This window comes from Mesitornis unicolor, unplaced genomic scaffold, assembly GCF_000695765.1.
Source record: "Mesitornis unicolor isolate BGI_N332 unplaced genomic scaffold, ASM69576v1 scaffold12216, whole genome shotgun sequence".
NCBI lineage: Eukaryota > Metazoa > Chordata > Aves > Mesitornithiformes > Mesitornithidae > Mesitornis > Mesitornis unicolor.
In genome coordinates, this window is record NW_010191754.1 from 19336 (window position 1) to 34899 (window position 15564).

A 15564-nucleotide genomic window follows, 5' to 3' on the forward strand; every position below is an offset into this window, starting at 1 on the left:
GAATTGCAAATAAGCCATCTATGCTCATGTTTTAATGACATTTCAGATAGTGCCTGTCTATCTACTTGAAAAATCTGTAAATTTTGGGCATAGGATTTTGAACTTATTTATTCTTCTGATAGGAGTTAAACAGCACTGATTTCAAGCAAGGTATTTCAAGGGAAATAAAGAGTAGATAAGAAAATGCAACTCAACTCATTTTTATGTTAAAAACAGTGGCAAACATGCTTGAAATGTACTGGCTTTTTGTAATGTCACTTTTAAAAAATAAAGATTTTTGCCATTTAAGTATTTTTTTGCTCAGAATAGAAATAAATCCCATTTTTCTTCGGTCACAACATGCTTTCTTTTTCTCCTTTTTTTTTTAGGATGTAAATTAGTCATGCAAAGTTTTATAAGTGCATTAACATTCGAGTTTGTACAGAATATTTTTAACCAGATGCACTCCCCACAGTTCATACCTACAGCTTCTGAAAAACTACATGCCACAGTGATGGTTGAGTTCCTTTTGGAAAGAAACTGGCTACCGCATGAGCCAGCAGTTGGAGTAAGACCCCCATGATTCTAGCTTCCGTCTCACGGTCTGTAACATTTCTCCTTGCCTCCCACTGTGATGAATCCAGTAATAGTAACAGGAAAACTTCTTCTAGGAGAAAAAAAAACTGTCTCTGGCCAGTGACTGGTAGATTTGGGAACGAATGTTGCGTCCCTGAACAGTGTTCTTAATAAAGCCATGAGCAGCTGCTTTGAAAGTCTAAAACTGGTACCACTTTTTGTCCTTGTATTTCAGCATCACCTATAGAAATGGGAAACAAAGAGACAGATATAAAACACTGCTCTGCATAAGAGATACCACGTAGGACCTAGGCCCATTTTGACTCTCACACTTAGGTAAAGAAGGAAGAGCAGTTCAATACTTTACTAAACAGTGTCATTAGGTCTTGATTCCGCTGAGACCTTGTATTTAATTTCATAATTGCTACATTAAAAAAATAAAAATAGTCACCTGCTATTGCTGTTCACTACAGGAGTATTGCTGAGGAGCTTTAACTACTCTTCTGCAAAAAGTACAGAGGCATGGGAATAACCAAGAACTTGCTTTTTACTCCTATAGAAAGCAGCTTATCTATGGAGCACAGTAGATATCTACTGAATATATAGACTTCTTGCATTTCAGGACATAGTCTTTCTGCATATTTTTGCCTAATACTTACAAAAATCAATAAAAAGGTAAAGGTCTTGTCCAGAGATGTGATACATTTTAAATGAAAAACATGCATTTTGGGAAGTATTTAATGGTGTTTTCTCTTCAAAGAAAGTCACTTTAGCTGGTTCCCAGCCTTGAACAGTGTGGGATGGAAGAGCTTTCCATTTCTATCTCTAAGCACAGAAGCTGTCTATTCCAGGCAAATCCAGTGCTACATAACTGTACCACAGTGCTGTGCTAGAAATGTTCTCCTCTCCTTCCCAGTAGGATCTGTAAAGGTTCCTATATACACATCCACCTACCTGTTTTCTGCCCTACTGCATAGATCTGCTGCACTGAGTGGCTTAAAAAAAAATGACTTAATGAGAAAGGCGAGTGATGAGAAGCGCCATGTTCTAAATTCAGAGGCTAAAAGTGGATGCTCATTTATGAAAACATGAGAGGAAGGGGTGTGCAACAGAAGCTTATTTTGGGCAAGCTCATTGCGAGCAGGAAAAATGGCACATCGGTTAACATGAGTGCACCCTGTTTGGGTGAAGGAGGGAGAACAGAACTTGATCCAAAGGGAAGCAAAGGCTCAGTTGCAGGGCTGTGGGGGCTGTGTGTGTGGTGCCAGGGTCCTTACCTCGTGCGCATGTTTGGAAAATGCCTCTGCACTGGCCATCATGCTCGCAGTCCTTTCATCCAGCTCTCCCAGTTTCTGTCCTCTCTCGTCAAGGGCAATGCGTGCACGAGTCAAGTCCCCAATGACTCCTCCTGCGGCTCCTCTCACGCCTTCAATTCCACCTGAACCAGGGATGTGCTGGGCAAGGCTGCGAGAGGCTTTTCCTGCCGTGGCCTCGCCAACTGCAAAGAAGAAATGGACAAATGGACAGGAATGAGTCCCTGGCCACGGCTCTGTCAGTGCTTCCTGAGCTGCAGCCTCGCAGCGGTGATGCCATTTGATGAGCAGATGGCACGTGCGGAAGATTCTGCTCTGTGCACCAGCACATCCACAGTGCAGTCATGGACATTCCCCCTCCCAGTTGCTCTAAAGAAGCTGCCAAGGTAAAGAAATCATGGGAAGGCAAATGAGGACCCTCCCCTTCCTTCATGATGTCATCTGTATTATCTTCATCGATGATTTAGATCTTGTGTACCACTCCATTCCTAGATGACAAGGGCAGGGGATCCCATTAATAAATTTCTAAAAAAAATCCAAAACAAAACTCAAAACAAAACCAAATTAAAAAAAAAACCAACCCAGCGAATTACTTACAGAGCTCCTCTCTGTCAAAAGCCTGTGCACTTCCTCCAAAAAGTCCTTTGAGAAAGCCTCTGTTTGGGGCTTCTGGTGTTTCCACAGGAGTAAACAAATCTCCAAGCATGTCCTAGCGAAGTCAGACAAAGGTCCATGTGAGAAATTAGTGAGGTGTAAGCAGTTGTAGGTGTTTTCTTGTTTTGCATTAATAAGTCACATGCATTGTATCTAATCAACTAGTTTCAAAAGAGCCCATTGTGTGAACAGTATTGAGTACTTAACAGCTGTGCCCAAATACTTGGGCTAACTCGATTCACTCATGCTTTCAAAGGGGCTTGGTTTGTCACTGCCCCACCTCATGTTCATTACCACAGAGAGAAAAAAAAAATCAATATAGAGTGAAAATACCAGTGATAAGATCACATTTTGCTTAGAAACAGCAGAGGTGAAGCTATAGTTGACTCAACAATTTGTTGTGAATTATGTATTTTGCTTTAGTGAATATGCAGGCAAGCAGGGCAGGCATTCTGGTTTCTCTTTAGAGCATACCTGAGTTCAGTGCTTGCGAGCAGTTCAGGTGGTTTGGTGTTTGGTTGGTTGGGTTTTCTCAAAACAAAATCCCATCACCTTCCATACACCACCCTGCACTTCCCTGCCCGTTACTGTGCAAGTTGGCAGTGCCATCAGTAATGCTAAACAGGCATGGCTGAAGGCGCTGTCATGGTGCCAGCTCTTGAAGCAGTCAACCCAAACAAATCTCAGGCTCAGATTTTGCAGCAGTAAGAGGAAATGTGGGCTCTCCAGAATAAAGCTGATAAAGTGTGCAGTCCCATTAGTGTTTGAAACAGCGAGGCTGTGCAGTGTTGCTGCCCTGTTGCTCAGCTCTGTGTGTGCTCATCCAAGCCTCAACAGGCAGCTCTGGCTGTTGTGCTGCTCAAAGCGCTCGGCTCCTGGGAGGCTGAGCGCTAGGACAGCGCCGTGACTCACTCGCGCTCGCTGCTCCTCTGCGCAGTCACCTGCTCTGGGGAGAAAAACGACTGCAGCCCTTTGAGCCTGAGTGGAGGCTCTCATGCAGCCTGGGCTTGTTTACCTCAGCAGCAGGTGATACAGGGTCAGCTGCTTTTTGTATGCATACAAGAACTGTGCAAGCCTTTCACTGCCCTCTTTGCATACAAGCAAGATGTAAGCAGCCACAGTCTGGCAGTACAGAGAAGCAAGGGTTGGTTGTTGTATGACACTATTAAGGTTGATTAAAAAAAAAAAAATCAAAAATCTAGCTTCTAAAAGCTTCTCACTAAAGGTCCATCTCCTAAGATACACTGATCAAACCTTTGGATCATTTTAAATCGGTTCCCTGCAAAAGAATCTCTTCTCCAATGCGCAAAAGCTTGTGTGCAGTGCACAGTGCTTTTTCAGACTTGAGACAGACAGTGCTGTGATGTGACTTGAGCAGCTCAGCACATGTTATTCCCTAGGGCACAATGAGTGCTGGCAGGACCATTTATTTTATATTTCTATCCTGGTTCATCGCTAATTATATAACCTAGAACTCATTCCTCCTCCCTTTTTTTTTCTCTTTTATTACTCATGTTTCTCCCTGTAACCTCTCACAATTCCGCCTCTTCAGTAAAAGATATTTTAATTTGCATTTTCATTGTAAAAAAAAACCCAACCCAACCCAAATCTAACATTGTAAGGACCTTCTGCTCAAAATAAATTATTTTAATTAGACCATTTCTATAGCTTCTGTATTTTAATGTACAATGGGAGATGCTTTCATCCTGTGGAAGGAGTACCAATTATTTGAGTAAAAACAGTGGTAAATAATTAAAAAATATATTAAAACAGAGCATATTTTTTGATAGTAACCACACTGGTTTGCCTCATGCTCCCACCTGTCCACTGAAAGCTGCAGGTATTAAGATAATTTTTAGAGTTAAAATAAAAAATGATAAAAATATGGGAAGGAATTAATGTTTTCACTGAGGCAGTTGCTGTGTGGTTGGCCACATGCTGGTACCAACTGCTGTAGTTGCTACCCGGTTGTAGCTTCTCCTTCTTTCCCTTCAGTCATTTTTAACAGTTGGTCTTTCACACACTAGGACTTTGAGAGAGCAGGCTGTGAAGAGTCCCATTTGGGCACAAATCTGACTCTGTACGGAGCCAGCAGAGATTGCAATTAAGTGCAGGCAGGCTGTAGGCTCAGGCCAACCATTAGGGCACAAGAGCAAGGTGACAATGTCATGGAAAAGTTCGGTGACAGAGCTGCTGACCTCTCTCTCTCTCTCTCTCTCCCCGCTGCTTTGGGATCGTTCAGGCAGGACAAGTAGAGAGGAACATAACTGCTCTCGCAGCACAGCCTTCACTTCCAATACTAAAAATTACTAAATACTAAAAAACTTCCCCCCCCCCGACACTTAGGCTTGCTATTTGATAACAACTTATCATCTCTGGTAATGCCAGTATTACTTATTTAACCATTTAAAATCTCATCATTTGACTAGACACCATAGACTGGTATGATGTGCTCTTTTGAGCAATCTAGCAGTAAACACATGGCAATTGAGTCAGGCTGCTGGTCCTTCTGTACAAACACCAGAGCATGGCGTTGAGCTTTACCTGCAGGTTGTCACACATCTCCTGACTGTATGTCAGGCGCTGGATCTCTGTGGGAGAGCTGAGATACAAAGCTTGCCCTTCATTAGTGAAACAAAAGGTCCGTGCTATCCTCATGTCTGTCACAGGCAAATAGTTGATGTCCAGCAGCGGGCGAAGGCTGGGCAAGCTGAAGAGAAGCAGATAGCCAGGTTAGTCACCAGCTGCCACACGTGGTCCACCTGCTCTGTGGCTGCATTTTAAACCAACATTTAAGTTTCTGCTTTTCATAACTGGAATAGTTAAAGTACAGCTCTAAGCTGATAAAATCTGCCATAAACATGCTACCTTCCCATCATACTTTGTTTCCCTGCATGGAGAAGTTTCAGCTGCCTTGCCACAATGACCCTTAGGCTTCTGCTGCTGTCTGGATCTGGGATATGCATGTGGCACATTACAGCTTGTGCCATGTGGCTGGGCAGTTTGCAGGGTACAGCCTGCCCCCTGTTATCGCATGGGCATCTGCAGAAAACGGCATGGCAGGGCCCTGCTTGCACCCTGTGGACAAAGGCTCCAGCATTGTTATTGCTGTCCTCCAGCTTCTCCTAGTTTGCCATTCTGGATGGAACTTCCCAAAATTTAAATGGCCTGGCCAGGGAAAGGGGGTGTGGCAAGGTGAGGGCATGACTACAGGGCTACTGCACAGACAGCTCAAGAGTGGAGATGACAAGGAAGGGAAACCAGGTGTCCTGAGCAGAAAACCCTCCAAAACAGCAAGAACAGGACTTGCTGCTCACACTGGATAAACAGCACCCTTTTTGTGCCCAAGTTGTTCTGTACTCCTCTATACCTGACCTACCGTAACTGAGCAAAATTATCAGGGTTTTCTTTTATGACAGTTAAAATCATCAGTCATCAATTGTCATGGGAGGGATTACTACCAAAAAAATAAAAAGTTTGCTTTGCTGTGTGGCTGCCTTAACTCCCCATGTGGAGACAGGCCAAGGAATAAATATGGCAGCGGGAAAGGCAGGGCATTAAATGCACCCACCAGAGTTAATGCAGAGCATCAGGCACTCTGGAGCAAACACAAGTGGAACGTGACAGCACTGTGCCACCTCTTTGCTTAGTTTTGCCACAAGATTAGTTAGATAAGTACCTCAGTGTCATGATGTGCCCATTGGCACAAAAGCACGCCAGACAGACGCTGTTACAGAGGGTGACCACATCTGCTCGCAATAAAAAGGACGTTTCGGTGATGTTGTGGACATAAAGACATGTTTGGGAAGGCAATGAGAAGACTTTGGCTTGTTTTTCTGAACAAATGACTGCAAATTGATGATCACCCATATCCTGGGAGGAGGAAGGGGAATGCATGACAAGTTTCCTTTTCCTTGTTTTTTCACCGTCATCAGCAATGTGTGGGTCCCTCCATACTTCATATGGTGGATGTGTCAACGTCCCCATGCAGTCCAAGCACGCGAAGGTCAGCACGGCTCCTTTCAGTGTCAAAACTGTGCCTGCAAAATACAACATCCTCTCACTGACACTGGCACCACAATTAAGCTGGTTGTCAGCGCTGCGAAAGCGTGCAGTGCAGCTGACATTCAGCTTTTGTAAACAGAGCACACATGTTAATCTAGCTAAGATGACAAGTCTCGCTTGCTCCGTTCTTCCTGACCACATAAGAAGATGAGAAAACAGGCTACCAGTACTGAAAAGGTCTCAGGCAGTCTGTATCAAATAATCTATATAATACAGGCTATTGAATACCATAAAGATAGGCTGCTGTTTATACTAGCAGGATATTTATTGCCTAGCAATAAAATTGCTCTCCTTAGTCTGGTGACCTTCCTTTTTCTAAACAAACTGGGGGTGGGAAACCTCTATTCTTGTGCATCCTCTGATTTTTGTCATTATTTTACTTTAAACATATTAAGAGCATACTGCCTCTCCTCAGCCCTGACCTCTCTCAGCCCTCTGTTCTCTCTGCTACACCATCTGTCACTCACTCAGCCAAGGATCTCTCCTGGTACAGCAACCTGCCAACATTTTTGTTTCCTTTCCTGAACTCCCTTCTGTTTCTTTGCAGCTTTCGGCTAGCAAGTCAGCCAAAGTGTTCCCAGCATCCCAGATAGGATTGCATCAGAGCCGTACACAGGACTGTAATCTCACAATATGAAGGAACTCTGCTAATTTGCCGAGCCTCACCAGAAACATGTAACTTTGCCCATGACACAGGTAATCTTTGGAACTATCACAATCACGGTGACTCAGTTCATGAAGCTGCAGGTCTCTCACAGGCATCTTTCTTTACCTGAGTGCCCTCTATGTAGTGAGTGACCATTGATACACGTATTGAGAAATTTCTGCTCAAAATGCCATGCAAAATCATGCAGTTATTCCCCCTCTTGTACCAAGACAGATAATAAACAGGAAAAGAGCTGCACTCTTACCACTTGGCGACACCATGACTGGCTCTGACTGCCGTAAATCATCACTAGCAGGCAGATTAAGGGAGAGGATTAAGACCATACCAAGGCCCGTTCCAACCCAGAGACAGGGGGAGACAGCGGAGTCATTCTTGCGGGCAAAGGACTCCATGAAGTACAAAGCAGTAATTGCCTCCTTTGAATCCCTGTCGATACTGGACACGCTGGAGCTTCGGGAACGGCTGAAGGAGTTTTCCCTATTTTCTGTGTAAATAAATACAAGCAAACAGGCATAAACTGGCAATCCTAGAACAGGCACAAGCCTCTAGCAAATACAAACTCCCTGCAGAGTACAGAAAATAAAGAGTTTTTGTAACCTGAGCAAACATTCTGATACTAGCACGATACCAGCTTGCTGCCAGTGTATAAATAAGAGTGAAAAATGCTGTCAGACTTCATCAGTAAGATCTGCATTAGAAATAGCTGCTTATTATGGAGATTAGCATAGACTAATTAGAATTTACAACAGCATGCGCTCAAAGGACTTGTTCTAAATAGCATGAAATAATTTTAGACCCATATGTTACCAATGCATTTAAAATTAATCCATGTATCTCATAGCTGCAGGACATGAAGGGAGACGCCATTACCAACTTCAGAGTACGTGCCCTTTGCTCTGCTCCTGTTTCCATTGCTAGGATGTTCTAGCACTGCTTTCACAGCCATCCTTTATTGCCATGCTATTAATAACTGCTCTCTAGGGAAGAGACACCCATTGCTAAAACGATCCCAGCATCCAAAACGTCTCAGGGTACAAATGAACTCTGGCTTCTCAAGGAGCAAAGTGAGAAACCTGCTCTGTACCCTTGGCAACAACAGCACAGTGAGCCAGCACTGGCTGCTTCATCTCTGCCTAAGCTTTAGCAGTGAGAGCCTCCTGGAGACAGAGCTGTATCGTCCTCACTGCAAATACATAAGAGACACTTGCTGAGCTTTCCACAGAGAAATAACAACAAACAGGGTGTGACTGCTGTAGGGCTAAGGATCTCTGCTGTGCTCTGCCTAGTGCCAGGCAGGAAGCACAGAGCTGTGCAAGGGACCTCCTGGCATTAGCAGGGACTGTTGGTGGCAATGCATTTTAAGCTATAAAGTATGCTGAGGCTAAAATGTTGCTGAAGAGTAAAGGAACCAGAGGGAAGAAGAGAGTAGGGCTGTCTGCTAGCACAGGCTTTACAAAACAGTTTGTGCCAATGCTGCTGTCTACCAACCTGGAGTCAAAAATAGGGCTAGATCATTGGAAAAGTCACATGCTTTTCTGCAGCAGTAACAACTAGAGGCCAGGGAGGTTCTGTGGATGGAGAAATAGTTGAGGCTACGGGACCCGAGATAAAAGGCTTCCTTCTGAACCTATCACTATGAAGTAGATCTGTGTCTGGTACTAAATTATCCTTCTGTAACTCAAAAGAGATTGCTGTCTCTTCAGAGCCAGTGGAAATGTCTAAAAAGAGGAATACTTTCTGGCATGGTTGAAGAACAAAATTAGAGAACGACCTTCTCCCATACTCCAACTTAAAACTGGGCTAAGCCTTATATTGTATGTATGGAAAGTTATGCCTACTTGACTTGCCAACACTGCTGTTTCCTCGCCCCGTTTCACCTTCTTCATGTAGGCACTGTTGTAGCTCTCTAGTTGTGGCTCAGTACTGCTAAGTATAACTGCATAAAACTGGGATTGTTTATTCATGTGCAAACACAGCTTCTAGTACCTTGAGAATTAATGTCTCCCATAACCCCAAGCACTTTGTATTTCTCCTGCAGTGGACTGGTTGGCCAGTAACAGCTGCTGGGTAAAGAAGGGGAAGACAGCAATTTCAAGGCAGAGATAATCAGGGCTCCACATACAATATATATATAAAAATACTTTATTTTTCCCCAAAGGGTACCTGATTTTTAAGATATGTTATTATGTATTTCATTTTCTCTTTAGCAAGTGTATTAATATCACAGTCACATAAAATTCAAATATGGTGGTGATCAAACTGAGAAAGATGTTGAAAGGACAAATGCAGTTAGTGTAGGCGACATACACGGAACTTAAAATACATGATGTGCCATTTGCATGTGTCATCAAGCTTTCTCCCTCCCTAAATTAACAAGAAATGTTCCTCACTCCTGTGCAGTACAGTTAACTAATACATCTTCATAGAACTGACACTAACAGATATAATCTTTGGGACACTGTCGGGAACATATTGTGCCATTTTCTATTAAATACACTACTCAAACTGAAATTCTAAAGACCAGCACGACACATGTCAAAATTTGATGTCATATCTGAACAGTAAACCAAAATCTATGAAAGGCTGCAATCACTATGTGACTTTATTGGCTAGCTCTAAAGCAAGATAGAAATCTCTCCTCTTCCTAGATTTTGGGATAAAATTTAGCTTAGGCCTATTCCCCAAAACTCTTTTCTCAAAGAGATTATACCCCAAATTCTCTATTTAGAAACAACTCCATTGTATCTTAGAGAAACATAAAAGCACTGCTTTTGGGAAAGTTTAAAAACTTGCCATATCCTTTCCTAGCAGAATTGCTATGTTTTAAAAGGATGTCCCACCTTCCAAAAATTGTCCTGTGTGAGCACTGTCAACCTGTAGTAATCCTTAACCCAACTGCCATATTTTGGGTTCTCTCCTGTATTTTCCTTTTCTCGCACTGCATGATGGGTGTGCAGCAAGAATGTCAGCTACAACATCTTTCTGCATGAGTCTGAACCAGGACCACTTCCAGGTACCCCTGTAGCATTTCAAAAAGCTGCATTCCATCACACAGTATAAACACCACTACTCTCCTAACAGCAGTCCTGCTTTCTTCGAAATGTTTTCATTCAGCCTTGTCCTATGCATGGTTTGGGTTAGTGAGATGCAGATGGAAACTCAGGAACCAACTTCCTTCACTGAAATGATTGTTAAATTCCAGCTATTACAGCTATGAGCAGCAGCTTACAAATAGAAGGCTTCTGATTTAAAAGCAACTGCAAAACCTCTAACTTGCTACGCACCTCACCAACAGAAACACACAGGACACTTCCACTCACATGTTAGGATGAAAACGAAGCCAGTGTTTTGGAGTCTTACCTTTGTTCATCCATGTGTGAGCAGTACAGTGACGCTCGTCGTGTGAGAATGTACTGATTCCATGTAATTGCTGAAGCATTGCCCGTCTGGAAATGTAACCTACTGCCACAAAACCGCATGCTTTGCAAAAGGACAAGAACAATTGAGCCAACCGTCATTGTGACATTTATACGAAAGCAGCCCTGAGCAGTTATTGTCCTAGCTCTTTCCTTGCATGACACAGCTGTCCTGCTGCAGCGCTCTGGTATCTAGGAGAAGATTTATTTAGGGTTTGGGGGGATTTCTGGGAATTTAAAAGATAATTTGAGTAAATGATTCCATGTGTTTCAACTGTCACTTTTATAGAGCAGAGACTGCAGAGATATTTTCTTTTTCAAACTTCCTTTTGTTTAGTGGAAATAAAACTGGAATTTCCTTACTTTCTAATGGAATTTTAAAAAAAAAAAAAGGACAGAGGATATTAATGAAAATATGTATGCCATCTTCAGGGGAATGTTCTGACTTCTCTATTCTCAGCTGCAGCAAAGGCTTTTTAAGGGGAACACATCCTCAACTATCATCTCTTCTGAGAAACTGTCATTGTGATTATTCTAAAAGAGTGAAGTTAGCACTAACAGAAGCACAAAGTAATTTTCTTCTTGAAGTTAGGAATCATGAAAGTAAAAGTATCACTTGTTACAGGGAATGAAGAAAAACCTACCACTGACATAGATCAACATTTTCACTGCAAATGTTTACATTCATTACTGAAGAGTTTTGCAATTAACTGACAGTGTCTCAGATGCTATTTTTAGGTCCTGTCCTGGTTTTAACTTTAAAAAAATGACCTTTTTTGGTATAGAAACTGATATATTCTGGAAAAAAAAGTTAAATGGTCTATATTCTCCTCACTTGAAGATTTCTAAAAGATTTAATCCCAAATATTAGACCTAACAGAAGCTAATGAAACTATTAAAACATTTGCCAGTTTAAGGATCATAATATTAAAATTTTAAGAGAAATCTGTCACTTTTAAAATTATATGGTCAGGAAAGCATGCAAAGCTTTGAATGCCAGTGTAAACATACAGTAAAGGAGTTAGACTTCAAACACGAATTTGCACACAGTAACATCACAGAGTCCGAACCATATTAGTGACGGCAATGCTTCAGCAACACAGAGGAAAAAGGGGAAGGAAGTAACACTGCAGGGTTTTCACACATTTAAGAACACTGTACGTTTACTTGGCTAAAAACATCTTCAAACAGATTTTAATAGCACCATTCTAAAGCTGCATTCCACATAAAGCAATTCACTAGAAAGCTGCAGAAGTTGTCTTAAGCACAAACAATGCAATTTTGGAGTTTTACTGGAATTTTACTGCAAATTATTTCCTACTGTATCAACTCAAATCAGTTTCCCTAAAACTATGTTGAAAAACCTATACTTTAGTATACTACTAGTATACTACTACTATATTAGTAGTATATGCATATACTACTTGCAGAGCATTCAAACCAAGGTGGCCATGTCTGTGCGTACATGGAGCTCACAGCTGCGGAATGCTTGACCCTCCCTGGAAAAAGTGGATTGCCCTGAAGTTGCTACAGTTATAGCAATGTAACCTGAGTGGCTTCATGGAATCGTACTCATACAACACTGATGCAAACAATGGCAAATAAAGGCCTGAAAGAGAAAAGAGATTCAAGCCACCAGGCTTGGATCTTTATTTTTATATTTCCAGAATATGGTAAATTTCAGGCTTAGGTTTTAGTTCAGCATGTTTTGTAAACAGAAAGTAATTGCTAGGGCAGAACTAGTCTTCATATTGAAAATGAAGTAGAAGTAAGCGTTTTTAGAGAAAGATAAAAATGTGAGAGATCGTTCCAGTAAGCCCTCTATTAAACTTCTGTATTCAATTGTATGAATCACTTCCCTTGACAAGCAAACTGTCTTCACATTCAGATCGCCAAGAGCTCAATTTCGATATAGGTTGTAAGTTTGGACATATGTTTTTTAATCAAAGACATCACAATTCTCTAGAACTTAAAACCCAACCTAAAATATCCATTCTGCTGAAGCGTCTTTCATAACATTGAGGGCTTGGGAAAGAATGGTATCTTGTATAACTTTCGTAAGTGGAAGCACTCAAGAATATGGTGGAGTCAAAAGGCACAGAAGAAAAACCTTGGGTTCATTCAATAATAAAGTAAAATTATTTCATGTTATAACGAAGCAAGTGAAAGCATTTTAAAGCACACTTTTCCCACCCTCTAACAGATCTCAGAATATTCCTGTAATCTCCCCTAGTTCTCTATGCACAACAGCCCATGACCTATTCCATTCTGCCACAGAAGTATCAGGAACCACCCAATGGTGTATTTCACTCTCAGAAATGTTTCAAGAATTATTTCAGATGTAGAAAAACAGTTATGTTGATCTGAAGCGATCAGATCTAGCAAGCAGAAAAATGCTAAAGTCGAGCATGCAGTGCAAAACACGCCCTCCAAATTCAACATCCCTATAGTACAGTGTGACATTAGCTTAAGTTGGAATTAAATCATCTGTAAATTAAAACTGACTAGACATTCAGTGAATGTAAGAACAACAAAATTTACATTTAGTTGATTGTTTAAGAAACAAGGAAAATTTCCAGCTTCCTGTAAGACACCGAGTGGATCCTAACAACCTACGAGAACCTGACAGAAAATGTACTCCAAGGGAAAGCCATACCTGAGCCCAGTAGAGCTGGAATTTAGGCACCAGCAGCTCACATGCATCCATGCAAGGCTCTCCTCCATTTCTTCCCAGACTTTTCCTGGCCATTAGACTGGCTTTTTCACAAGACAGCTCAGACTTTAAACAACCACCCCCCACTGCTTTTTCCTGGGACACAGGGCTTCACAAGCTCTGTTGTGACCAGAATTTAGGTAGACAAACACTTAAACTCCACTTTATCCCCTTAGGGAAACCAGTGGTTAGATCTGATAAAGATTATGATTCAGTCCAAATGATCACAGCTCCACTAACTTTTTTTTAGTCAGATGATTGTAGCACTCAGCAGAAAGCTGGAGGCCATAAGTTGTAGACACAAATCAGCTTAAAAATTACTGACTCCATCCATCCATGCATTCTGAATCTGTGGCCACAAGGTATAATGAGGAACATGTCTCCCCTGAAAGCTGAGCACCTGATGGCTACGATGCTCAGCTGAGAGGCTGAGCCTAAGGTTTCTGGCCCTTCTGGCCCTATTTTTTATTTACTCTGGATCCAATATAAAATATGAACATGTTCTGGAGAACTTGGACACAATTGCTAAGGTCTAGAAACTGGTCTCCCTCTTGCCATAGGAATATACTTCTTATGCATGTCCTCTACCAGACTTCCTGGGCAAGTGGCATGCCCCATCGATTTGGTTAGAACATCCACTCTCAGAAGCACTCTCTCTCAGACTGCATTCTAAAGAGATGGATGGAGGTAGGTGGGCTGAATTGCCCCCTTTACTCTCAGGACCAGTTGCCATTATTTTGGATGTGTCTGTATTGCAAGCAGACTGGGTTTTGCCCCTTGCTCACTTTTAAAATCTGTCTACACCTCCTTTCTAAGAGGAAGCAGGAAAAGAGAAGTGTGATATTTTATTTTACTTACTGTAGAAAACAAGCACCCACATAGAATCATAGAATACCAGGTTGGAAGGGACCACAAGGATCATCTAGTCCAACCTCTCAAGGTAAAAGTAGAGTTTAAATGAGATGAGTCAGCACCCTGTCAAGCTGACTCTTAAAACTGACCAAAGCAGGAGAGTGTACCACTTCCTCTGGGAGATTGTTCCAATGTCTGATGGATCTCACGGTAAAAAAAATATTCTGGAGTTCACACACTCATCTCCACCATAACTGAAAAGGAATTTAGGACTATGGATAAGTCACTTCTGGAAACAATTATATTCCCCCATGAATAATCTATCGATCTTATAGTTCAGTGTGCAGACTTTGAAAGAGATATGAAAACCTTACAGGAGATGCTGGCATATACTTCCTTGGAACACTTGCTTTTTTGGTGCAAAATTTTTTACAGTCATACACAATTTGCTGTTCAGAAATCTTTCGGTTTGCAGTGCCCATTAGTTCAGAAGTGCTGTTATTTTGCTCAAGACAGGAAAAATAATTTCAGCTTCCTACCATTTTTTTTTTAAATTTGAATAAAGCTTTCTGCAGTAAGGAACAGACTTTCTAGATACAGGACGGGTCCTCTACACAACATCTTATTGCACCAAGAAATGTGGTAACAAACTGAGCAGTTAGTGGAGACTGGGTCTTACCATAGTGTCTCTAAGTTATTTCATAGTATACTATTCTTACTGTTACTAGCTACAGTGATGTGAAGTAAGTTAAGATGTCAACAAAACTGAATAGATTTACAAGCAGAACCAACACCATAATCCCCTCACTGGGAAATAAATAAAAAAAAATTCAAGCTAAAGGCTTTTCTACCTGCTAAGAAAGCCTAGCTATGAAATGCCATGGCACTTAGGGGCCTTGTGAAGTGTGGCCCCATGACTGCTGCAACATGCCCAGTGGATCAGGTAAGCGTCAGTTTGGCTGGCTGCTTGGAAAACAAAGCTTACCAGAAATCATTCACTCTGCAATATGGAGAGGTATGGCAAAGGGCATGCGGTGGAGAGTATCAGCTGTTCTGAAAACCTGTGACAGATGCAATAACCTCCTCAGAGAATCCATTTCACAGAATCGCTCGGTTGGAAAAGACCTCCGAGATCATCATGTCCAACCATTCCTGTCTACCCACTAAACCATATCCCTAAGTACCTCGTCTACCCGCTCTTTAAATACATCCAGGGATGGTGACTCCACCACCTCCCTGGGCAGCCTGTTTCAGCCTCTGACAACCCTCTCAGTAAAGAACTTCTTCCTTATCTCTAACCTGAACCTCCCTTGGCACAGCTTGGTGCCA

The 15564-nt window shown here is 41.9% G+C and overlaps 1 protein-coding gene across 1 annotated transcript in view; it reads right to left on the reverse strand.

Annotated features, from left to right (window-relative positions):
• Nucleotides 1–291: 291 nt before the first annotated feature.
• STXBP5L (syntaxin binding protein 5-like) overlaps nucleotides 292–15564 on the reverse strand; it is a 97161-nt gene continuing 81888 nt past the window's right edge. The window contains exons 18-23 of the mRNA XM_010186848.1: nucleotides 7499–7738; nucleotides 6202–6562; nucleotides 5067–5232; nucleotides 2466–2577; nucleotides 1833–2053; nucleotides 292–796 (exon numbers count right to left, since the gene is read on the reverse strand). Of these exons, the coding sequence (XP_010185150.1) occupies nucleotides 755–796; nucleotides 1833–2053; nucleotides 2466–2577; nucleotides 5067–5232; nucleotides 6202–6562; nucleotides 7499–7738 (1142 nt within the window). The 3' untranslated portion in view covers nucleotides 292–754. The remainder of the gene's footprint in view (nucleotides 797–1832; nucleotides 2054–2465; nucleotides 2578–5066; nucleotides 5233–6201; nucleotides 6563–7498; nucleotides 7739–15564) is intronic.